General features: G+C 48.1%; 7 protein-coding genes across 7 annotated transcripts; 3 read left to right on the top strand and 4 right to left on the bottom strand.

Annotated features, from left to right (window-relative positions):
* Positions 1-438: 438 nt before the first annotated feature.
* BHQ10_004874 (uncharacterized protein) lies at positions 439-1,692 on the bottom strand (the record flags this gene model as incomplete). The annotated part of the gene is made up of 3 exons (XM_040877287.1): positions 439-1,045; positions 1,098-1,167; positions 1,251-1,692. 3 exons carry the CDS (start codon positions 1,690-1,692, stop codon positions 439-441), a joined length of 1,119 nt encoding a protein of 372 aa, XP_040733378.1.
* Positions 1,693-3,703: 2,011 nt separating this feature from the next.
* BHQ10_004873 (uncharacterized protein) lies at positions 3,704-6,183 on the bottom strand (the record flags this gene model as incomplete). The annotated part of the gene is made up of 5 exons (XM_040877286.1): positions 3,704-3,754; positions 3,926-5,561; positions 5,611-5,708; positions 5,766-5,964; positions 6,023-6,183. 5 exons carry the CDS (start codon positions 6,181-6,183, stop codon positions 3,704-3,706), a joined length of 2,145 nt encoding a protein of 714 aa, XP_040733377.1.
* Positions 6,184-6,871: 688 nt separating this feature from the next.
* BHQ10_004872 (uncharacterized protein) lies at positions 6,872-8,125 on the top strand (the record flags this gene model as incomplete). Its single annotated transcript, XM_040877285.1, has 2 exons — positions 6,872-6,946; positions 7,001-8,125. The coding sequence occupies 2 exons, from the start codon at positions 6,872-6,874 to the stop codon at positions 8,123-8,125; spliced, it is 1,200 nt and encodes a 399-aa protein (XP_040733376.1).
* A 5,654-nt stretch (positions 8,126-13,779) lies between these two features.
* Positions 13,780-15,452, top strand: BHQ10_004871 (uncharacterized protein; the record flags this gene model as incomplete). The annotated part of the gene is made up of 3 exons (XM_040877284.1): positions 13,780-13,888; positions 13,942-14,126; positions 14,184-15,452. 3 exons carry the CDS (start codon positions 13,780-13,782, stop codon positions 15,450-15,452), a joined length of 1,563 nt encoding a protein of 520 aa, XP_040733375.1.
* Positions 15,453-15,734: 282 nt separating this feature from the next.
* On the bottom strand, positions 15,735-16,637 carry BHQ10_004870 (uncharacterized protein; the record flags this gene model as incomplete). The annotated part of the gene is made up of 1 exon (XM_040877283.1): positions 15,735-16,637. One exon carries the CDS (start codon positions 16,635-16,637, stop codon positions 15,735-15,737), a length of 903 nt encoding a protein of 300 aa, XP_040733374.1.
* Positions 16,638-18,342: 1,705 nt separating this feature from the next.
* Positions 18,343-20,260, bottom strand: BHQ10_004869 (uncharacterized protein; the record flags this gene model as incomplete). Its single annotated transcript, XM_040877281.1, has 3 exons — positions 18,343-19,253; positions 19,321-20,121; positions 20,245-20,260. 3 exons carry the CDS (start codon positions 20,258-20,260, stop codon positions 18,343-18,345), a joined length of 1,728 nt encoding a protein of 575 aa, XP_040733373.1.
* A 2,160-nt stretch (positions 20,261-22,420) lies between these two features.
* Positions 22,421-24,653, top strand: BHQ10_004868 (uncharacterized protein; the record flags this gene model as incomplete). Its single annotated transcript, XM_040877280.1, has 4 exons — positions 22,421-23,016; positions 23,240-23,515; positions 23,579-23,850; positions 23,911-24,653. 4 exons carry the CDS (start codon positions 22,421-22,423, stop codon positions 24,651-24,653), a joined length of 1,887 nt encoding a protein of 628 aa, XP_040733372.1.
* Between the last annotated feature and the right edge of the window lie 228 nt (positions 24,654-24,881).

The following is a 24,881-nucleotide window of genomic DNA, read 5'->3' as shown; positions in this document are numbered from 1 at the left end:
TACATGCTTGTTTCGATAACTCGTTCCTGCGTCACAGAGCGACGATTGGCGATTTTCTGTAATGAGGATAAAGACGGTAGTTATTTATGTTTGTTTTTACAAGAATCTTTATTACTGAAGAAATATCAAGCCCATTGGGCATATTAAATGCGGGTATCTGCTAGACCTCAGGTCTCTCTATCACACAAACGGAACAAATATCGGTAGACATCGTGTGGTTAACCCAGTCAAAAGAAATCACGACAAGGCTCAAAAAAACACGCAATGCAGGAAGGGAAATCGCTCTCTAGATCTTTTCTCTTATCCAGGATTGCAAGCAAAAAATACACCGTCTATGGAAAACCACCACACGACCAAAAGAAAAAGAACACGCTCGAAAGAAACAAAAGGACAGAAAATTGGAAATGGCTTTTTTGTTTTTTTGGGTTCACTCCACATTTAAGTGACAGTGTATCCACCGTCAACACGGAGATCCGCTCCAGTGACGTAGCGGGAAGCGTCACTCAACAAGAAGGTGACGGCACCCATGAGGTCTTCAGGAGTACCCATCTTGCCCTGAGGAATCAAAGAGGTCCACTTCCTGTTCAACTCTGGGTTCTCGTCGAGAATCTTCTTGGTCAATGCGGTCAACATGTAACCGGGGCTGATGCAGTTGACCCGGATGTTGGAGCCTGCCCACTCAACAGCGAGCGAAGCGGCCAAGTGTCGTACAGCAGCCTTGGCGGCGTTGTACGGAGCTTGAGGTTGGGGAACATTGACAATAGCACCGGACATACTACCGATCATGACAATGCTGCCTGGAGCTTGGCGCTCCATCAAATGTTTCGCAACGCCAGTTGCGAAAAGGTATGTTCCATCCACGTTGACGCCCCAGAGCTTCTTAATACGGTCGTACGGGTAGGAAATAGCGTCAAAGTTTTCGGTGAAACCGGCGGAAGTGACCAGGTTGTCAATCTTGCCGTGTTGCTCGATGATATTGGCGAGGACATTGTTCACCGAATCGGGGTCGGACACGTCGGCGTAGTGAGCAGTGACTCTGGGGAGTCTGTAGCAATAATTAGTGCTGTGTAGAATGAATTGTGCAGTGATTCACTCACTCTTCCAAGCCAGGGTTTTCCTTTTGAAATTGGGCAACAAGTTTCTCAGCCTGTTCTTGGGCCTCATCCTCTGCATAATTGTTAGATCAAAATTAAAATACGAATGTGCCAGAATTGACTTTGCAATTTCGGCCGACAGAAAGGGGCACGCACTGTTCAAATCGACAATGGCCAAGTCGGAGCCTGAGGCGACTAGCGCCTGACCCATGACCAGACCCAAACCACGGGCACCGCCGGTAACCACGCTAACCTTGTTCTCCAGGGAAAACGAAGCTAGGGTGCGCTTAAAGTGCATACCACCGCGGCCCTGGACAACGGGCGAGCGAGGCATCTCCTCGTCCTTGGGGTGCTCGATAACGAGGCTGTCGTCAGTACGAGCAAAGGCACCCTCGTGGGTGCCGGAAGCTCCCAGGGGAGCCGCGGTTGTGGCACGCTTCTTCTCGTCATCTTGGAAGCGGGCGGGAGTTGTGGAAAGTGCTCGAGTGTTGGTATTAATTCTGAGAGCAGGGCGAGCAGCGCGAATGGAAGGGCGGGCGACCTGGTTGACAGCTCGGACAGCCTGGCGAGCAGCTGTCGGCTTGAAGATGGTGGCCATTGTAGGCTGTGTATGTAACTCGACTTGTAAATGCAAAGACAGATAGACGGTGTACACAGAATGCAAGACAACACACGAATGTAAAAATGGACGAAAATAAAAAGTGAAGACAGGAATGGCTTGAGAGAAGATGGGCAGGTGGTCGCAATAAATAATCGAGCAGGATCTGACCTCCTTCCTGGCGGACAGTTTCTGTTGGATGGCGAAAAATTGGGGCTCACTAAGAAAGAGTGGGAAGGCCCGATTTAGAAAGGAAAAAAAAAGTAGATAGTGCAGCAGAGCCTGCAATTGTGGATTTTTTTTCCCTAATTAGTTTTTTTTTATCGAACCGTCGCGAATCCGACGGTCAGTCAGCAAGCAGATTGATAGCTTGGTTGTTGTTGTGTCCACAGCCCGCGCTAGGTACCTGTACTTGTACGTAGTACATTGTACACAGCTATTTTTGTGATGGGTCGGAGGGACTGAGGAATGCTGGATACTCTTTCCGTGGAACAGACATACGCTATATGGTTCATATTTGTTTATATGCAATAGCAAGAAATTCAACACTTCTTACAGTGATTTGTGTGTTTGAGTATACATGAGGACATACAGGGTGCGTGAGCATTGGTGATGTCAAGCTGTGGCAGTTGGTGTGGCCAGACCAGGCGGGAGCTGTCTGGATTAGCTGCACGCACCTGGGAGAGCTACATCCGCGTGTCCACAGCAGCTTGGTGACCTTAGTGTGCTCAGTAGCCTCCCCGCGTGAACCGCCATCGCCACTCTAGGCACACTGGCTAGTAGTTGCCACACAGGTACTAGTGCTAGTGCTGGGCTAAGCAGATCTGGTGGGCCGGTCCCAGTGTCCCACCACACCATCCCTGGGCGGGCCCATCCACATGACCAGCTGAAAATTTCCCATAGGCCACTCACCCTGCCTGAACCAGCATACTGTGTCAACAAAAATGTTGACTCCAATATTTAGAGATAGATCTTCTATCAATCAGTTTGGGATGCGAATTAGCATCCCCGAAGAAGGGCGTGGAGGTACCTTGTCTCTGATTGGACCACAAATTAGAGATATCAGTTGATCCCTGATGAGTAAAACCAATTGCTAACTCCCACATACATCTCTTACCCTTTTTGAGTTACGCTGCCAGCTGTCTGAAACTACATTTCAAATTACGGAAGTCAAAAACATCACACCGCTCTCCGCGCTTCTGCAAGATTCATTAGATTCAAGGTCACCGATCTGTCAATATGTCTATGATATGTCCGTGTCGCACGGAGTAAACCTGGAGAAACGGAGCGGACCCCGTGATCCCGTCAGCCCTGTTTTATATGCATCTACTCCGTACATGTAGCCCGTCGTGACATGTACAGTACTAGGTGCTACGTACAAACTTCAAACGGATAAAGACATCTCCCAAAGTCAAATTACCCCGTACTATTTCTACTGCCGAGACAATAGATCACGGACCATGTCGGTGAAATAAACGGTGTCGCCTCCTCCGCATTTTGCGTTGACTCGAAAAATCTAATAACGGAAAGATTCTTTGTTTACCAGGCAGGTATCAATGGTATTCGTTGTCGCCGTTGATGCTTAAAAGTCAGGTGAAACTTGAAACTTGGCACACTGACCAGAAGTCTGGAACACCCAGGCGGGCCCCGACTCACAGCGTACGGTATAACTGTACAGTAGGGTGCGTGTGCTAAAATTAACCCTTTTCACAAATGATACCTCTGGCCATTCATAGTATACCCGCATACTCCGGTGCATAATCCAAACTATTTCCCCTTTGGGCGCTTTTGCAGTCAGATGACCTCCCCCGAGAATTTGTTTTTCTGACCCAGCGACACACGTCTCAGACTCTCAGGAGTTGCAAAGGGGCGGGATTGATCAAAATAATTCATTTATTATAAATAATTATTCATTCAATGCAGAAAATAAAAATTGTACCACATCAGCGCCATAAATGTAATCTTATATATGTCCATGCCGACTACTATATAGGAAAGACGTGCTATGTATTCAATCGTCGCCGGCAAATTCGACAAGTGGCGTTCCACTCTTGCATTGGTCCTGCACGGGAGATGTTAGCCAGCATTCTCGAAGACACTAAGAACTAAGCCAGATCCGCTGTGGGGCACCCAAGTACTCTTTCACAGACCGACACTCGGTTCACGAGAATCACAAAGTATAAAAAGAGGAGTGTAGAAATTGAACCACGATGAAAGGAAGGAAAAGACTTACCCCCTTCCGATGCACAATCTTCGCAATCGTTCCATTATGGGGACTGCGGATAACCGTCTCCATCTTCATGCTCTCAATGACAACAAGTGGCTGATCCTTCTCCACCGTCTGCCCCTCGCTGACCTCAACGCTAAGTATTTTGCACGGCATAGGCGCCAAAACACTGTTCGCGACGTCTTTGATCCCCAGCGCCTTCTCCATCCATTTCCCTCGTTCCGTGGAAAAGCGGTACTGTTTTCCACGTTGGAAGGCGATGATCGTGTCTTCGCCCTGGATCACCCTCGTATCTAATCGTGTGTGGGGGAAAAACGACGTAATCTGACTAGATTCGCCATCGATCTGACTCGTTACTTTCTCGAACGTTCGTCCGTTGATGGTTACCCGAAAACTATCGCTACTGAGCTGTCGGACCTGGACATCATGGGTAGGGTTCGCGGCATCCGGTGTTGCCGAAGATGACATCTCAGCAAATCTAAATTGACGTTGCTGGAAGCTTGAACTGAATCCGAGCTGCGATCCTTTCAGACCGGATGACGTCAATTCAGGTCCGGAAGCTGCGCGCTTCGTGAAAATTGCTAGAGCTACCTGCGCCAGTACTTCGTCTGACGCAGTCTCCTTGACAAACAACTCCTCACGATGCTTCTCGATATATCCCGTCTCGACCGCGCCGGACGCGAAGTCCGCGCTCTTACAAACGGCCTTCAAAAATTCGATGTTCGTGATCGGACCGGCGATTTCATACTCCTCCAAGGCCACTGAAAGATTGCGAAGAGCTTCCTCACGGTTAGCTCCGCGCACAATCAACTTCGAAATCATCGGATCGTAGTGAGCTGATACTTCGTCGCCAGCGACGAATCCCGCGTCAATCCGAACGTCCTCCGTCTCTTTCGGAAGCCGAACATGGAGTAGTCGACCAGAGTCCGGGATAAACCCTTGATCAGGATTTTCTGCGTAGATTCGAGCTTCGATTGCATGCCCGCGGACTGCAATATTGGCTTCGATCTCTTCCTGGGTCAAAGGAAGAGGTGCTCCCTCGGCAACTAGGATTTGCCAATGGACCAAGTCCTGCCCAGTAACCATCTCCGTAACCGGGTGTTCGACTTGGAGTCGGGTGTTCATCTCCATAAAGTAGAAATTTCCCGTATCATTGTCAAAGATGAACTCAACGGTACCTGCACCTTCGTAGCCAACTGCCAATGCGGCAGCCCTAGCTTTTTCCCAGAGGTCTTTTCTCACAGCATCTGGTAAATGAGGAGCCGGCGATTCTTCCAAGATCTTTTGATGGCGTCTTTGGATACTGCAATCACGCTCTCCTAGTGCCACACAGTTTCCATGCTTGTCGGCAAACACTTGGACTTCAATATGTCGCGGGGTTGTAATATATTTCTCCACCAGCATGTGATCATTCCCGAAAGAGTTCAATGCCTCGTTCTTAGCGGAGCGTAATTGATCTTGAAACTCGGCTTTGGATCTAACAATGCGCATGCCTTTTCCACCGCCTCCTTTGACTGCCTTGATCAGGACGGGGTATTCCATTTTGTCGGCTTCGGCCTCGAGAAACAAGGGATCTTGGTTGGTACCGTGGTAACCAGGAACGCAAGGAACTCCTGCAGCAGTCATGATTTCTTTGGAGCGGCTGGCGAGTCTATTAGCATAAAGTTCTGGATCGTCGGATTTGATCATACCTCTTGTCACCCATATCTTCAATAGCCTTGGGAGGAGGCCCGATGAAGACCAGTCCCGCGCTGGCGCATTTTTGCGCGAATTCCGAGTTCTCACTCAACTATATAAGTTTTAGTATTCTGAATATGTCGTTGAGTATTATAAAATAGGCACTTACAAAGCCGTAACCTGGATGGATAGCCTGACACCCTTCACGCTTGGCGATCTCTATTATCCGGTCCCCGTCCAGGTAGGCAGCTGTTTCACCGAGGTTGAATGCATAGGGACTACTCAAAGCGTGTTGTGCTTTGCTATCGGGATTTGTATAGAGTGTCGTGACCTTGATGCCATGTTGTGTCGCTGTTCGGCCAACTCGTCTGTAGTTGAAACAGGTTAGCCAACTAAAATTGGGCGAAATATCCCTTTTGAACGCACAATGCAATTTCACCACGATTTGCAATCAATATCGAAGATAGTATTGTAGAGTTCTCAGCGGGAGCAGCTATCGTGGAAGCAGCTCGCGAAGACGTTCGTGACCTGAGCACGGCGATTTGGCTCAAGCGGGACCCAGTGCGGAGAAGGGAGGAGAGAGGCATGACGATGACAGAAGGGATAGAGAAAGTCAAACAGGGTTTTCTTAATCCGAAATAAGATGTTTATTAGAGTGTAGACATGGCGAGAGGTCGTGATAAGCAATCACAAAGAGAAAAAGATTTTGTATGGCGTCGATGATTCTTTCTATTTAATGATGTTACAAGGCACGTTGGAGAGCGCCGACGCCAACCGAAGCTCTCCGCGCCTCTCTCTTTGCTTTCCCGCAAATCTGCGGGGGCCTCCGTTTCCGCACGTGACTTCATTCTTGGCATGAAGTAAGTGCCTGAATATTGTGGCAGAGATCATGATTAGATCAGATCAATTCTTGCTGCTTCAAATTATTAATCCTTCAACGGCTTTCCTCAGCGTATTTTAATCCACCAGCTATTCTGCAATCATTGGGAGTCGGACCAAGTAATCCGAGTGTTTTTATGACTTTTTTTCCCCATCGCCAGTCGAATTTCCAACCGCATTTGATACTTGCTCGCAAGGTGCTGCGCACCCCTCTCAAAGACATTCCATCACTGGCCGCATTCATTTCCATACTACCAGCTCACTTTGGTTTTTCAACATGAAATGAGGTTGCCTGTCAGAATACTGTATCATCGAACTTAACTCTCTTTCACTTCTTACACTCATTCGCTTCATTTCTCACATTTTCAGTCGACCAACTGGCGACACTCGTTCACAATGTCCGACGACGAATTTATTTACGACGACGACGATGACTGGTACTGGTACGAAGACGACAATATGGGGCTTGGGGTACGTTTAAAATGACCTCCGTGAATGAAAACCTCTGACTTGACTCTTTCACAGGATGAACTAGCAGAAAACGCCGTGCACTCTCCCATCATGGTGGAAGATCCATCCCTTGAAACCGTCGATACCTACAGCGACTGGGAATACTACTCTGATGACTATTACGACGACGATCCGACCATAACCACAAAACACGAAACGAACGGCGAGCGTCGGAACAAGAGGCGAAAGCTGTCTTCCATCGAAAATGTCCCGAATCTTTCGCTCGGCTCTTCCATTGTCGATCCATCTACGTCCATGGCAAATTCATTCAGGGGTGTATTGTGGAGGGTGCCTGTGAAAACAGACGACCAGATTGAATTATATGAGCCCGGAAAAGGAGAGCAGGTCGCTCTGTTAAGTGACTGGAGAAAACTTTTCCAGACTCCATTACATATTCCGGATGGCACCAAAACCGGTGATCATGAAATTAATGGCGATGTCAAGAATGGTGTCAGTGCCATTAGCGCCAAATTGCCCCAACGTCTAGATCTCGAGAGTGTCGTGGACGGAAAACACGGCAGATACTCTCCGCCACCACTTTCGATTGAGAATCTAGACACGACTATCAGTCGCCAACGGCAAAAGCTGTCACAGCCGGAAATGCAGATTGCGCCTGAGAATGTACCCGCGGAAACGGTGATCGTCGCAGATAGCGAAGATGAGGAGATACTAGACGAAATAGACGAAACAACTATCGCAGTAGCCGAGATGGACACCGTTGACGACGACAAGGAGAATACGGTTCTATCAGAAAAGGAAGACCAAATTCCACATCACCCTACAATCAGAGTTGAAATACCGACACTAGCAGCCGCTATGAAGGAGGACGCCTTGAATCAAAACACCCCGCCACGTAAAAAGGGTCCAAAACCGAAAACTGCCACGACAGAGCAAGTGTTAAGCAATGGAACTAAGAAAGCTGCGACCACACACACGCCTACAAAACGAGGCCGAAAGAGAGCCTTGGACGCTGATAAGGAAGATGAGGAATCACCAGAAGCCAGCAAAAGAAGATCAAAAAGGGTAGCTTCATCTGCAACTACGAAAGCAACAAAGGGCAACGAATCGGACAAAAAACGTACGCGTACGAACTTGATAGATTCACCGAGAGAAGAGCGTGGAAAGAGGAGGAGGACCTAAACAGTCTGCCCTCGAGCTCGCACCGGTCTTTATACTCTTCATCCCTGTTTCATGTTCCAAAAAAAGACTCTGAGTTGATGAATTTTTTACCGAAATGACCAATCTCTAAAATGCTTTTTGAGATCTGAAATCAATGTTCGCAATCCCACTCTTAAAGCTCCAATCAACACTAGACTGGAGGCTAAGAGCCTGTTTTCAAATCAGCTCTGGAGTTATAAAAGGTAACTCAAATTCTACATTATAGCATAATTTGAATTGTCAGCTAGGTAACTAGCATGCGGTACGCAGATGAGTCTAAGAACCACTTTATTTCCGAATACGGCATGTCTTGCCTGATTAGGAAATCATCTGACAGGACTTTGAAGTGAGAATTTTGGGCGCCGCCCATTTGATTGTCGGTAACAGTCTACATACATGCACACATATTAGATACAAACTTTGGATATCGCAATCACCAGTTCTCTAGGTTTGGATAAAGCTTATACAAACTAAGCAGCAAAGCTGATTGAAAGGACACGGGAATTCATTGCTCAATTACCAGTATACTGTATTGCACCCTGCAACGATAATTTGCTCCAGCATGGAATTGTTATGCAAATATATTTAGAGTCACATCCCAGTCGAGATTCCTCTGCTTTTTCACTGGATCATTGATATCTAGATAACAGTTGCTACACTCTAGAATCATCCTTGAAAGTTGAAACGGTCTAATGCAACTGCTTTCCAGTCATTCCATCGTCCACTGCTATTGCTTCCCAAAGGCCTCGAAAGAGGCCTAAAAAGCCGTTCTAATTCACTAGATCGTACCTACAGCAGAATGCGAATCTATGCTGACTAAAACTGGCGAGGTTCTTGCGACCCTTTTCCTGGAGAAAGCCAGCAGAAAGATTCTCATCATCACCTAGGCTGTTCTTACCGCCGTAGAATTCTGCAACCGGTAGAAAACCTATTGGAGAGTTAAAGGCATGTGGGGGTGATGCAGTCTGAGGGCACGTACATTGGTCTGCTCAGGAAACTTGAGCGTGGCAACCTCACTCTGGATGGAGTTATCTCGCAATGGTGCCGGAAGCGTCGTAGCTTTAAATCTACAAATACGGGCGATCTATGTGATTCCGTCATCAAAACGAACTTCAATATGGTAGTCATACCGCCCATCATAGAACTTSGAGCCACTCTGTCATACTCAAGCTTGAGGATAGAGCATAGCAGGCCTTGCAAGTGACTGGCTTGGGTCTCGAGGGTACGAGTATTGATTCTCTCGATCAGCGTTGTGTATTCATGTTTCTCACCCTCGCGGGCCACAGGATCATAAGCATCCACGTCCTGCCAATCCGGTAGAAAAGGTAAGCACATACGTCTGGCGAGGAACCAAATTAATCTCCTTTCGGGAGCACCTATGATGCTTGGGTTACAGATGGTCAGAACATATATGGTGGTCATAGAGCACGCAGTCCTGGAGAGGACGAACGGCAGGTCTACCACGACTCTCGAAATCACGTTTCCACAGAGGTATTATCGTAAAGTCTTTCCAGAATAATTAATATTAAGACGGAATAGTCAAAGGAAGTCGATGATTCAAAGAAAGACATTACAATCACTGTCTCTTGTTTCATTTAGCGCCAATGTACTGCAGGTCGCTACTCAGTTATTATACTATAAGTTGTCCGACCACACTTCCTGGAAGATTGTGTACAGCAGKCCTTCAATAATTACGCGCGTGCAAATCTATATCTAAAAGTGTAAGAAAGAATCCTAAGTTCTTAGAAAGGGGATATCCTTCTCGGAGAGGCTGCATAGGTACAAACGCCTAGCTAAATCAACCAATATATGAGGACCATTCAAAAAAGTCTTTCAGGGGAGGACAAACGGGGCGCTGCCTGAGAAGAGATGAATAGTGGACTAAGAATACGCCCTTTAGGCGTATTTCTTTGTGCCTTGCAATTTCAATCAATTGCCCGGCTGAGACGACCGACAAAATGTCTCGCACTGGGGTATAAAAGCAAGCCACCCCCCTCTCCTGAAGGAGTTCTTCCTCCACCACCCAACATGGCATGGCTAGTTGGGTAGTCCTTGTATAAAATCTGAATACCACTTCTTCAAGGCCGCTGAGCCTGCAGTCTAGAGTCGTCTAGGACTTCACAAATCTAGAAGACTTTGCAAATCACCTCGCACATGCATTCAATAGTATTGATGATACCATTCGGCTCGCTACGATATGTGAAGGGCATTGATCGACAGAGGCTGCAACGCATACACGAGACATTCGATCAATTGGAGAAAGTGGCATCCGACGTCCAAGACAACATGGAAGGGTATGTTCAACTCTATGCGTCAGACTGAGGACTTCTCGACATGTGTGCGACTAACGATGATGTTAGACACCAATCGGATCTGGCACTGGGTCTGTTCTCCAGAACGCAAGGTCTGGTATCCGAATTTCCCGTTGAGTCCAGCAGGCTCCCCTCCCCGACCCGAACTATTAGCAAAAGATTTCGGTAAGTCAAATCTTGAAGCGCCACTACTCCTTTTTTGATTGCACGTTCATCTATTTAGCTTGTTATAACTCTCTACGTCTAGGCCAAATCGCTTCATATATACACACATTTCAACGGAAGTATAGATTCATGTCGACATACCACCAATCAATATTCTTGTAACAAGAATTTTCAACGACTGGTGCGTGGGAATTGCATTACAGCAATGTCAGGAAGCATACGGACACCAGTTCATCAATTCGAGAGTGTGTCTATATCTTGGTTGACTGCGCGATGACCACGGGCAACGAGGTTCAATGCGTGCGTCGCAAACCGCGCCGCCAACAACACGCGGATGGTTCATTGGGTTGATTGCTAGTTGTCCTTTATATCTCTGGCGATAAAACTGCCAAATTAAAAGGATTCATACCTCGAGGAAAATGGAAGGAGCAGCGGTTCTCTAAATACTCGCAACTCATTGCTATTCACGGCGGCGTGGAAGCAGTGGTGCAATCCGCCATGGAGAGCATTGCTCTAGAGATAATAGGTTCCCAAGATCAAGAAATTTCCTTGTCAATGTACGTTCCCAAACTCGAGACTGAAACTTACTGAGACCATATATCTGACCCTCTACTATCCTCACCAGGCTTGATGAAACCAGAGAAAAGCAAGGCCCATTTGAACGGTGGCGACAACAAAGCGGGTATTGCGATTATATTACAGACAATAACAAGCAGGGATTTTGGCGCTCATACGTGGTACGGATGTATAGTGGAAAGTGAGATGAAGGAGAAGAAATGCCTAAATGATATTGGGACCGGCTCGATCTGGATGTTCGATTTCCAAGAACCTGCCAGAGGATTCAACCGCCAGACAGTTTTTATGCCGCTTTGAATCAAATAATTAGCTGCATCCAGATTCTGGTGTTAAGGACTATTCACAGAAGCCAGAATCAACGATCTTCTCTCTCCATACTCGGGACAGATGGTAAAATAACCAAGACATGCCCATATCAACCACACAGATAAGCACCTTCTAAGGGAGCCTCGCTTTTGTCGCAGTGGTCTATTTTCCGGTTCTGAAGGCTGCCCTTGCAACAAGCCGGCATTACGCTGCCTGTCAAGTCGCGCAAATTCACCTACGGTGATTGACCCATTTACTAAATTCGTAGGTGGTAGTACCAAACCCGGAAGGACTTCAGGTTAGCAGTGATGAAAGTCGAACTTTGGCAAAACAAAAGTCATGGCCGTCCACTGTGGCTCACTTATTAGCATCCTGATGACCTTGTAGTTGAGACCATCCAGCATGCTGGCCGTTCTTCCAAAATTTGCCCGGGTATTTTCCATTATCTGGTATCGTCTCGATGAACATCGATATTGGATGCATAGGTGCCTGACGTGAATAGAATGACCCTCCGCTAACTCGGGACTACCTAGGTATCACAATGCATCGTACGATACCTCTGCTCTAGCTGAAATTGTTGCGGGCCTAATGAAGCTTTGAAAAATATGTCTTCAATCATCACACGTATCTTTGTGTCTGTCAGTTCTTCTACAGCCAGTGCAAAACAGAAAATGTGGAGTATACCCGAGTTTCAAATGTCATAGCGCATCATACGATGGTTAGTTCATCAATGAGGTGGCTCTCAGTTATAGGCATCGCTTAGACTCCACGACGACCAGTTGAGAGAGTTTTTCGTCAGACACGAGGATGAGAAAATCGGTGGCTACATAGGGGAAGGTATTATGAAGCATGGCCAACACATGCTTAACTCCAAGCAATCGACAGGAACATATGAACAAGCCATGCTCGAACTGAGCATGGTTGATGGGAAGGCTGGCATTTCATTCAAACTGTGACTCTGAGTAAATCGATACTTGGAGACTGAGCGTGGGGCTCCTAGCGTGCGCCTGCGTATTACAATGAGCTATACTTGAGCTCGGAGATAGCGATAACTGAATCATCTTGAGCTACCACACTCTTCATCCTCAGTAAATGTCACTTAGAAGATGCAACAATAAGCGTGTAGAGTAGAGAGAAAGAAGACTAGCGGTGAGTAGGGGAAAGTGCCAGCAAGGCAGGGTGGAGACCTCCGATGGGCACTTGCCACTTGGAGTTGGAACGCGGTTGCAGCGGCTGTTGCCGGCTGGACGGGGTCGGTCACGGGTTACACATCTACTATGCACACTTCCTTCCTTTACGGAGTATTTCCAAGGTTACCACTTGTCAGTCACTACTGTCGATACACGATTCGTGATCACCCCGCCTCTGAACACTACGGCAAGGATAAGACAAGGACAATGGATACGTTCGATAGTCTCTCGGCCCCCCCTTTGTCCTACACCACCGCAATGTGACGTGCCACCTCGTCTGATTGAGCCTCTTTCTTTCGTGATTGATTGATCAGACAGCTCGAGTCCCGAGTTCCCCCTTCTGAATCTGCCTGCAAGCCCGTCCGGTCTTTGCCTTTTCACTACTGAAAAGCCAGGGACCCCCTTGATCCAATCTATTCTCCGGTCATACTTTGGCACATGCGTCAATACCGCAAAATCAGCTCGACATTCATAGGGCAGCCAAGAAGCTGAAGCTCGGCGTACAACCAGCTAGTCCTGTTCTCTCACTGAATGGCCACTGCACTTCGATGAATGAGTTGCTGACTGTTTATGCAAGATCGACTCGTTTGATGTGGTGACACGTCCTATTGGCTACATCGAAAACGTTCACAACGCAAACAAACTATTCGATAAACATTGCCTGTCCTTTCACCTACCACAGGCTACTGGCTTTAGGATTACTAGTACAACTTCGTAGTGCCAGTCATTGAGCTCTTCGGTCCCCACAACCCCAGAATTTCTCCAACATTCCAGTGGCTGCCTGCGCAAAGTCTATGCAAGGACGTCCTTACGCACCCTGCATCGGCCCGTCCACCACGGTACATCTCCCGCCTGTCCTTGGATCTCTGAACATTTTTACATTGCTTCAACAAACTCTTTCATTGTGACTGCGACATGGTGGGAGAGGCTTGTTCCAACTAAATTATCGAACCATCATCCAAACTCTCGGAACATAACTTCGTGTCACAGTGACGACGGACAAACAATTTCAGGACGCGACACGTCGATCATGTAGCCTACTCTAACATTAACCCGACTACCCACTCGTGGTGATCACTGAGTGGCAATGGCTTATGAGTTTCCTGCAGACGTGGTCAAGACCACCGACAAGTTCTCAACAGAACTGAGACAGTTCGATGGTATCAGTGTTGATGATGTGGCGCGACTCTGGAAAGGTGCGTACTTCTTTGAGCTCGCTATCTAATCTAGTTTATCTAACCTTCTATAGCGTACACCACACAGAGTGCTGTCGTGCGAAATGTAGTAGTGTCTCGATTGGAGAACCTCTTCTGGAGAATCTGGGGAAATGCTAGTATTCAACAGAGTCTGACCGGCAGGGTGTTGGCAACTCTGTTCATGTCGATACATGAAGATCTTTCGCTTCACATTACCGACCATCCTCGGTCTTTGAATGTGTGTATCTGGGAACAGGTTACCAATCTGGAGTAAGACTGATTAGTTGATTCACAGATCGCTTCTACAACCAGCAATAATGTTACCGAATACCAACAGGACCACAACAATTCGTCCCCGAAGAACGAGCGTAAAAATCCACTTCCACCTATTCTCAAGAAATCCAATGGAACAAAGAGTGTGCCTCCCAGCGAGCCGTCGTCCCACAAGACGACAAGAATCCTTGTCCCCGAGAAACCAAGCGAAGCGCCGAGTCAAAAGGTGAAAGATACGACCAGCACAGAAAATGGAACCGGAAACAAACTACCAACTTCGACCTCCGCAGCGCAAAAGCCAGTTCGCAAAAAGCCAAATTTTGTAGCAACTAGAGCAGCGTCATCGAGGCGAAGAGGGGTACTCATTAGGCGGAAATCATCGCAAACGTCTCCTGTTACATCTCCGACTGTTGAAGAAACGGAAGATAGCCTGCAGGAACAGATACAGGCACAAGAGGAGGCGCGACAAGAAGAGCAAGCAGAGGAAACGACTGCACCACCTAGTCCTACTAAAGAAAATGAAATTTCGTGGCGTTCCATGCCTTATTTGAAGAAGTTCGACGAAGACACCAGGAACGTGCCAACAGAACGAGAAGCCGATCCATCAGGCACAAGTCCTCCTCCGATCGACTTTTCAGTCAGCAGTGTCCGTCACCATCGCAGCCCAGAAGAACATTTCAGMCCCGCCAGTCAAGAGACTGCGCAAAATGGTATGGTCTCCGACAAGGCACTTGTTGAGCAGGACTTTCGTACGAACTTTGTCCAACGACAGCGACAGGGATCTGCATTCGCTACGAGAAACAACAGCGCAGCATCTTCTCTTACAACACGACTTAGTTCGACGAACTTTCGGGAAATGCTCAATGCCGCAGAAGCCGCCGCTGCGATGCAGAGGAAAGACAGTGGTGATGCAGCTCGCAGCCTATCACCCGGGCCACGCTATATACTCCTCCCCAAACACGATGGCCCTATCAGTGTTTCGTCAACGATGACCTCTCCGACTCGAAGATCGGATGGTAGAGATCGCAGTCGACGGCCAATTATTATCAACACATCATCATCGTCAAAGACACCACAGGAACGACGCCTGGATGATAAACAGCCTGGTTCGAGATATCCCACGGCAGTAGCAGCGTCAGAGTCGGTAATATCGACATCTCAACAAACAACGAACGGTGTGTTTTCGGTACCGAAGGAGTCTCAGGAGCTTCTCGGGGAGCAGTTGACCAATCTGATCAAGGGGAAGGGCAAAGATAACAAGATGAAACGGGGGCAACGAGTCGGATCTTAGATTGTTGTTTTGCTTACTTGATACGACATATCAACGGTGCTGGGTGCTGCTTACTAGACGGAGCAAGTGGTGCTCAACTTTGGCACATAGACATAGCATGCTTACGTTTGCCATAGATGAAGGATAAACTTGAATGAATTGATTCATAGCTTATATCAAGACCACGCATATATGGAGGTGTTTCTATTCCTAGAAAGGTATTACAAATACACAAGAGAAAAGGTGCCTTGGGATTGAAAATGCAGCAACACTATCGCTATAGCCGCGCACAACATGTCTGCATTATAAAGGTGACACGGCTCGCTCTTGACTATACGCGTTTGCGTTCACTCTCGAATTCTGCCGCGATACCAAAGGGGAGACATCATGTTGAGGTGTATCGCTCAGGGCACTCCGCATCTCATACGAAGTTGGATTCGGCATCGCCAGAGGAGCAGCACCGCTGGCAACAGGCGGAGTGACACGACCTCCAGCACCAACACCATCAATAGAATCAGACTCCTTCGTCATCTCTGACGAACCAGCCTCCTTATTCTTTCCGCCCCTGCCCTTCCACCACCTCAACCCCGTCCAAACCATCGTCACCGTCCAAAGCAACCAATTAACCAAATCCACCCAAACAGCATTCTTCATCCTTACAATACCCGAATCCCCCTCCGGATCTTCGGGGAAATACATCTTCCCAAATATCCCAAACAGCGTTAACCAAATCAGCCACATGAACATGTCCCACAGCCAGAGGAGTAAATTTGTGCTATTAAAGGGCGTGAGCGCCCGGGCATTCCGCGCCTGTCGGTGTACACAGCACCAGATGACTAGGTATACGGCCGATGTAAATGCTGCTAGGGCAGCTACGATTTCGGCAAATACCCATTTCGCGTCAATATAGACATTCTTTTGGTGGGCGTTATTGAGGTCGACGCCGTAGAGGCCGGCGACTGTGAGCGCAAGCGCGAATTGGCTGAAGCGTAGGAAGTTGTTTGCGATGGTTTTGGCGATATGGGGTGGTTTTGGTCTAGCAGAAGGCCGGCTGAAGTTTGTCATGTCTTGTTGTTCGAGGTGGCCGTTATAAAAATCCTGTGCCCTTTGTTCGTCTTTGTATGATTTCTTGCGGCGGCTCGTGATTTCGTGGATGGTGGTTTTGATGCCTGTTTCAATTGAGGGGACAAGAATCTTGGCTGCCATTTTGATTAGCTTCGTTGATGAAGAATAGAGAAAAAGGAAAAGACACTGAAAGAAATTTCAAGAGGGTGGTGGTTGCTGGCGATTGAACGATGCTAGAATGGACTTTAAATGCAGCAATGAGCGGGCTCATGCGATTAAAGATGATCGAGTCATATACATGACTCCATTGGTGATTGAGTCTATGACTGATTTGAAATGGGGATGATCTCATGATAGATGAAAAAACGAAATGAACAAGAGAGGGGTATAATAGTATTATTCAMAAGCCGTAATTTGACTAGACAAAGACGAGATGGATGAACATACCTTTGTTCTTTATGAGAGTCTAGAACCGACTCAAGTCTATGACTGCAGATTCGAGGAACTGAGATATGAGTACATCATCCAAAGTCGTGAGTTGTGGCAGTCATACGAAGTTGAATCGGCAGTCTGATATCACTCTTCCTCCCTCTCCAGTCTCTTCTCTTTGTGTGGCTTTCTATGTAGAAATCAAGACTGGAAGTGTACTCAGAGCGATAAACGCATCATGAAAAACTAGTGGAGTAATTCAAATGTCTACCTATGCAGGAGCTCTTCAGGGCCATCACCTAATTATATAGCACAAAGTCTAGATACGCTACAAACCACCAACGAATCATTTCACTGCCCATCTCCGCCACCGACGATAGCTGCAACATACTCCCCCAAAATAGCTAAAATCCAAAGCCAAATGTATGGCTATAATCCGCCACGAAATACTGTAGATCTAAGCGCCGACGTCACTGTAGCAGGGGTTGTATATTGCAGCCAATCGTACGTTGAGGATTGGCAAGGATGAAATAAACGGCTTTTTGCTGATCTGCTGGATTTGATTGGTGGTAGCTCCAAGCGCTTATCTTAGGGTTAATGTTGCGGATTGGCGGGKTGGGKTGGGRTTGACTGGCTGTTGCTGGCGTTCATCTTGGGCAGGATGGCGGTTAGTTTCTATCTAAGGGCTCTCGAGCATGATGAGATTCATGTGTCAATACTGTGTGTAATAATTATTCACGCCTTTTTCAAAGTTCCATCATTGTGTATCTAAAACTGTTTAGCATGGAGAAACCCGAAGTTCACAGCAGGGCAATCTACGCAGAGAGCACGTATATCATATTCATATCATTCAATACCAACTTCCGAACTACCGACTCGAATTGAGAACAAGCTTCCGAAAGTCGACCGATACGACAGTACCCCTTCCACTAACTCACCCACCTAGTCACTTCTCGCCATCCGCTCATCCTGCCTCACACGAGACCAAACCCAGACCCAGATATAACCATCCAACTTAGATACAATCCAACCCAACGAATGACACATTATTAACATTTTCGTGATTAATGACAAAAACTTGATGATGAAAGCTTTGTACGACCAGACCATGACATGACTGCTTTGACGCCACTGATGCTGACTATGCCCTATCAGCAGACAACCATGCTGACAATTTTGAACTCGAAATAATACGTATAGAATAAAATGGTGTTAGAGAGGGGATTCACAATGCAGGGGGAACCAGAGAGAATTTAAAATAACCAAAAAACTCCAATGCTGACCGAAAACCAGGGGGAAACAAAAAGCCAACAAGCCGAGCAAATCGAGTGAATTCGCTGCACTGAATCAAGATGAAAGCAATATCAATATCACCATGTCTTGTTCAGTAGGCAACGAAGTCATCCCGCCCGGTTATCTAGACTGGTCGATTCGTTGCACCGTCCCCTATTCCACCCTTAATCTGAGCTGACCCTCCAATAGGAGGGGAATGGCCTGCATTCGGTATGCTGACAGGGCCATGATTAGCCGTGTTTTGAGGTAAAGGAGGAGCTGATGTAGGCATCGGAGGTGCGTCGTCATATTCTCCAAGATAATCATCCGGAGGAGGCGGGTCCATCGGTGCGTGCTCAGGGGTGTGATTGTGCTGTGCAGGCTGCTGAGTGCCAGCTTGTTTAGCTGCGTTCTTCGTAGCCTTTTTGCCTTTTCGACCTTTCATCTTTGCCTTTTCCAACAATCGTCGCTTCTCAGCTAATCGACGTCGTTCTTTTCGGTCCTTGATTTCGTATTGTCGAATTAATGCTCTGGGAGGTTCTCCGAAAATGGCTTCGTACTCGCAAAATTCGCACATCCAGAACTCTTCGGGATTAGGCGGATTATGAATGTTTGAATAGTGTTGTTGAATTTTCCGACGGCGAGCAGCCAATGCATATATACTATCACGAGACCGTTTAGGTCTCTGACCGGGGTTGGTTGCTGGTGTCCCCGCAGCAGGGGTAGGCGGCAATTGCTGTCCACCTATTGCACCCATGTTCGGACTCGTCTGCGTTCCCTGGGCTGCAAAATCTCGCGAATTAGGCGGTCCGTGAAGAGTCGAGTTCGGCATCCGTGGATGAGACATGGGATATGGATTCGTGGAATGCATAGCAATGCTCTTTGAGCTATCCGATTCGCACGTGAATGTGAATTGTGTCTTTGTTGGGGACGACCTATTCGCTTGCTGATCAAGAAGGCTGACATTATTTGGCCCTCTTGGAGACGGAGACAGCGCTGCCGCATTTGCTATTGCCGTTGATATTATGCCTTGATCTGGTTTGGCTCCGATTTCACCTGTAACAAGATCCAGAGTCAGTGAACAACAACTCCGACAATACCGCCTACTGATATGTGTGTATACCTGTTCCAATGTGTGACGACGGTGTTGAATCCCGACGAGTACCGCCGGGTCGTCCACCAAACCAGGTGCCTTGAGGATGCACTGGGACGGCGTTACGGCCGCTAGAAACACGAGGTGCGTGACGACCATAACGACCACGTCCGGGCCCAGAAATCCCACTTCCTGCATTCGATGCAGCAGGACTACCAGAGCCGTAATATGTGCCAGTTCCGCTGTCACCAATTCCACCAGGGGACCCAGGGGTTGATCCAGATAATCCCATGTTCGCAAGATCCGTGGTCAGGTTAGAGTGATGACTACTCAGGGTTCCTGAAGTTGGAATCTTGCGTTTCTTCTTATTATTGGTGTTTTCAAACGCATCGTAGCCATCCAGTCCGACTGGTGAAGATTTTGTTTGCAACGTATCATGTGTCTGGCCATTCGTGTACGGGGTAGAAGGAGGTAATGACGATCCGCGGAAACCACCGCTACGGCGGACAACAACCGAACCACTTTCGTCTCCACTCTCCACTTCTGAGACGCCATTCTCGTAGGGATGGCGATGATCTCGGTCAGGACTATGATCATGGCTGTATGGATCAACGGAGTGCTGTCGCATCAGATATTTACTATCTTGTCTCTCATGATGATCGGAGTAGGAGCCGTGAAACAACTGTGACACCGGCGGAGCGGGCGGGAACAGAATTGACTCGGCAGCCTCTGAGGAAAGACGAGAGCGTAATGGGCGCTTCGGAAGAGGTCGAATAAGACGATCAGGGTAGATGGGAGACGGCGTGTCTGGAGTGGCGGAATATGTGCCACCTAGTGCGATTGATCGAATCAGCAATCCATCCTCATGCCTTATTCAAGTATGCTCGGTTCGAGTTCGAAGACCCAGATCAAGACAACTTGAAAAGTTTCTATCCCAGATAGACAAGGACATACTCAGTGTAGCAGCCATGCTGTTTTTTCTTGACCTGGTCCAGCACACTCATGCACTGGCACACACACACACACAGCTTCCCAAGCACCAGACGTACGACCCAAACAGCCAATCTAAAATGTTCTCTCTGTCCTCTGAACTTATCAAGTATGATGATGGTGTTTTCCGATGGGCAGAAAGCCGAGGTGCTCTCCGAACGATTTCGATATATCCCCTATCCAGACTGTGGAGCGGGATGTCAGTAAATGTGGTGAACGGCAATTACCGAGTCACAAGAAAAATAAGAGGAAAATAGATGAAATAGAACAGCACACAATCTGCCCAACAGTGTACACAGATGAACCGAGGCGTCGAAGAGATCGAAGCAGCGCCGATAAGACAACTCACCAGGTAAATATTAATAAGCAACCCAAATAGCAGACTTTTAAGGAGCGACTAGTTGTGCACCGCAATTCCAGCAATATAAGAGAAAGACAGCAAGAAAAGCCCAACACGACCGTCCAGAACAGAGGGTATGGAAATGAAGTTTTCTCGAAGCGAAGAAATGCAAAATCATGAGCAAATATCCGGGAAGCCGAGAAATGAGGGGAGGAGGAACACGTTTCGATGATTGTCCAGAGTGAAGCAGAAGATGGTTCATCCTGGCGTGGTTAGACTGCGGGTGCTCGGGTACGCCGCGCTAGGCCCAGTTGGGCGCTGATTTCATCATGCTACATTTAACTCTCTTGGAGATATCAACGAATTGATATAGTCTGGATAAGAATCTTTATTACAGAGAGTGCTGTGTCTATCTCCGCATGGAGCTACACCCTATATTTGATTCCTGCTTAGTTGCGGGCAGAGGACTCCTCAAGCACTTGGGCCCCGCCTGACGATTCCATCTCCGACTATCGCAGCAGATCCTACAATATATACAGCCTGGTCATCTGGCCTCTTTTCAGTGCAAAGGAACTCGGTATACTCTGCATGCTAGGACCCAAATTCCGGGCGCTTGCTCGGGCTAGACCTGTTCCTGGCAGCCTATCCTTGCATCGGTAACGTGCAGCATCTCCATGCAAAAGTGGAAGAGCATTTGCCTGAAGATTGTAAGCTATCTTCGACGATTAATGAATGATGGGCGTCACCGAGTCTTGTGACCAGAATCTCGGCGGAATCCACTTCACACTTGACGCTGAGTGTCGCATAGCACAAAAGCCAACTCATGCCCTCATTGGTAAACTCTCCACACATCGAATACAATCGGCAGAGTCCCCCGTATCAGATTGTCAATGCCTTGGATAGGAGAAAGGCGACGAAATCAATCACTGACAGTAGAGCGTGCGGTATAGTGCCTGGACAGAACGCGATTCGATTTGGCCAGAGCGGAGATTAGGAACGAGAGTAGGTCAAGAAAGTCGTTTCACACGATCGACGTCAATTGATGGCGATTTGAGGCGTCTTCTCGAATTCACCTTTCGTAGGGTTAGTTGACTTCACGTCGTCGGCAGCAAGCGCCTGCAGGGTGGTGTTGCGAAACCGACAAAGCGGAAAGCTCGAAGCTGTGTGACTAAGTACCATAAGTGAACAGAGGAGACTCGAGGGATGAAGAAAGAATAAGCAATAGTACGGCACACCAGGGTGCATTGCTGTAAGATAAAGTGCAGGGGCTCAAGGTCGGCATTTTGAGCGGGGAAGCACTAAGCAGTTTTCTGAGAGAGAAGAATTGCGAGGGAGAGTGACGACGGGTGAGCGAGAAACGACCAGGAAGGGCGGCCGGCGGCCAGCCATCCCGTTCCGTCGTGCTTTCCTTCCCCCCATCTTAACTGAATCTGACTAACTCTCTCTCTCTCTCCCTCAGGTTCTCTTTCTCCCCACTCAACACACTCTCATTACAACCCAGATTATTATGTAGCTGCTTTGCTTGCTATGATAATTTGCAGGCGAACTTCACGGAATAGGCACTTTATTCGCCTGATTTCCTGCAATTGTCTCCTCAACTATTTTACTTTCGCTTTGCTCGGTTCTTCGCCGAGCCTCCAGAAAAACCGCCTCGAGTTCTACCCTTCCTTCGTTCAGCGCGTGCAGACCGAATCCCTTTCTTGCAGATCGGAGGTCGCTTTGACAGCCATATTGCGAAGCTAGACTCGTGAAAATTTCTTTCTCAGGCCTACTGCGTCTTGAAAAATTCCCGCCGTGATCATGTCTCCTCGTCGCTCCTCCCGAGCTCGCACCACACAACCCTCACCTGCCCTGCTGCAGCACACGAATTCCAACAGCTCTGGAAATTCGCTCACACGTGGAGAGCGTAACACCCGTTCCAATAACAAGCATCCATCTCCTCAAGGGTCATCGACGCAACGTTCTCAATCGATCGACGACTCGGACGGCAAACCCGATCTGCCGCAGACGCGCCAGCGCCATCGTGCCCAAGACGATGACAACGACGAGCTTTCCCAAGCAAACGATGATGAAGGTGACGAAGAGGAAAATGATGAGGAAGAAATAACTAGGTGTCTATGTGGGCAGCAGGAGTACCCAGGCCTGCCTCCATCCCGCCGTAGTGCCACTGGTCGGCACCATCATCAAGCAGGAGGCAAGGACAATACCATATTGGCGAAAGATGAAGCTGATCCTCTGAGCGATGATATCGGAAGCATGTTCATCCAATGCGACTCATGCAAGGTTTGGCAGCATGGTGGTTGCGTTGGCATTATGGACGAAGCTATGAGCCCCGACGAATATTTTTGTGAGGAGTGCCGGAAGGACCTTCACAAGATTACCGCCGAACCAAATGGGTAAGTCATTCAATTTTTTCTGCAATTGAAGTTATCATGCGATCTTCAGTTCGCATCCGACATCATCAATGACTGTCTTTGATTTCCTGCCCCCACCTGATCTAAGCTTCCCCCATTTGTCCTTCAACAAAAGACAATTGAACATCTCTTTACAATACCCCTCAAACAAAGAAATATCTTTAAGAGAGGGGTTTCGTATTAGAACCCGCTGACAGTTCCACAGATCACACTCTTCTCAGTACTTGCCAGTTGCCCCTGTGTTCAGCCCTGAGTCTTCTTCGCGAGAATCATCCAGCGACAATGCGCGGCGCTCGCGCGATTCAAGATCACGACAAGCCGACCCCCCTAAACGTCGCTCTACAATGAACAGCCGAGATGCTGCCTATGACGAGGAGGAGCTATTGAGACGGGCTATTGAAGAAAGCAAGGAAGATAACAGGATGAGCAACGACGAGACAAGCTCACGGCGAACGAAGAGAAGCCGGAGCGATGACGAAGTGTAAGTTGCTCATTGTTATGGCAGAGAAACGCAGAAGATCATGCATAGCTAATTCGGACGCAGCAACAAGCAAGCTATTAAGCGTCCCCGAACCAGCTCTCCATCTCCGTCCGCTGTGTCCAAACTGAGCCTCCCTCCCTCACAAACTGTTTCGGAAGATGAGTCAAAGCCTAAGACCAACGGCGCGAACAGACCTAAGCGAGGTGTACCTGGGCGCAATCAGAAAGACAAAGAGGTCAAAGAGCCAGAGGAGCAACCAGAAGAGGAAGAAGAAATGGAGCAACCGGAGCCTATTACACGAAGAAAATCGCGCTCAGAAAAGAAGCGAGAAGAAGGTAAGCTCTAGCTTTCGGGTGTCAAAGTCGCGATATATGCTGACACACCACGACAAGCAGAATCAGATCATGAGACTGAAGCGTCACCGACAAAACCCCCCGCGCCGGCACCCGCACCGACTGAACCTGAGCCTTTGGAACAAACTCCGGAATCCCCGGCACCTGCTGCAGAGCCGGCACCGCCGCCACCTCCACCTCGTCAGTCGACACGAAAATCAGGTCGCCCACCAGCTCGACGTGGTGGGCGGTTAGGTCGCAACCAATATACACGAGACCGTGATCTCAATGGAGATAGTGTTAACTCCCCCAACTCACCGCATGGAAATCATTTTCGCGACAATGGCCGAGATTCGCCTAGCATTGGCGGGCCTAACGGGATGGCCAACGGAGCGGACAGCAAAGGCAAAGGTCGTCACTTGAATCCTCATCGTACATCGATGAATGAAATGAAACGACGGGTTGCAGCTATACTGGACTTTATCTCTCGCATGCAAGTTGAGATGGCAGCCAGTGGAGAGAATGTGACTCCACCTGATAACAATGCCACAAATGGCAACAATGGCGGCGCAGCTTCACGTGCATCGCTGATCAAAGGCGTCCAGGATCAACTGGGATCGCTGCTCGCATCGGCAAACAGTGAAGGCGCATCTGTCGCCAGCTCAGCGGGATCGATAGCAGACTTTGATGCGATGAAGGAGAAGGAGAAAGATTTCGGAGACCTCACGAGTATCGAGATGATGGATGTTCTCACTCGACATCTACTCAAATGGCAGCAAGAGTATGGCAAGTACGGCGAGAAATAGCAATTACTTTCTCTTTCGATTGCGTCTCTTGATTTCTCTTGATCTCATAATTTCTTCACGTCTTTTCATGTGCATATACCGAACGTCCTATGTCTCAAATGGGTTGGGATGGAATTCTGGCGTTTACTTCAACTTTTCAAAACATCGACTGACATACTCCCACAAAGATACCCCTTACAAGTACCCGGAGTCAGTCTCACTTATGCAAAACGTTATGTACTATTAGTT

This window comes from Talaromyces amestolkiae (genome assembly GCF_001896365.1).
Source record: "Talaromyces amestolkiae strain CIB chromosome Unknown scaffold8.1, whole genome shotgun sequence".
NCBI lineage: Eukaryota > Fungi > Ascomycota > Eurotiomycetes > Eurotiales > Trichocomaceae > Talaromyces > Talaromyces amestolkiae.
The sequence above is the reverse complement of the archived record's forward strand: the minus strand, read 5'-3'. Positions and strand labels throughout refer to the sequence as shown.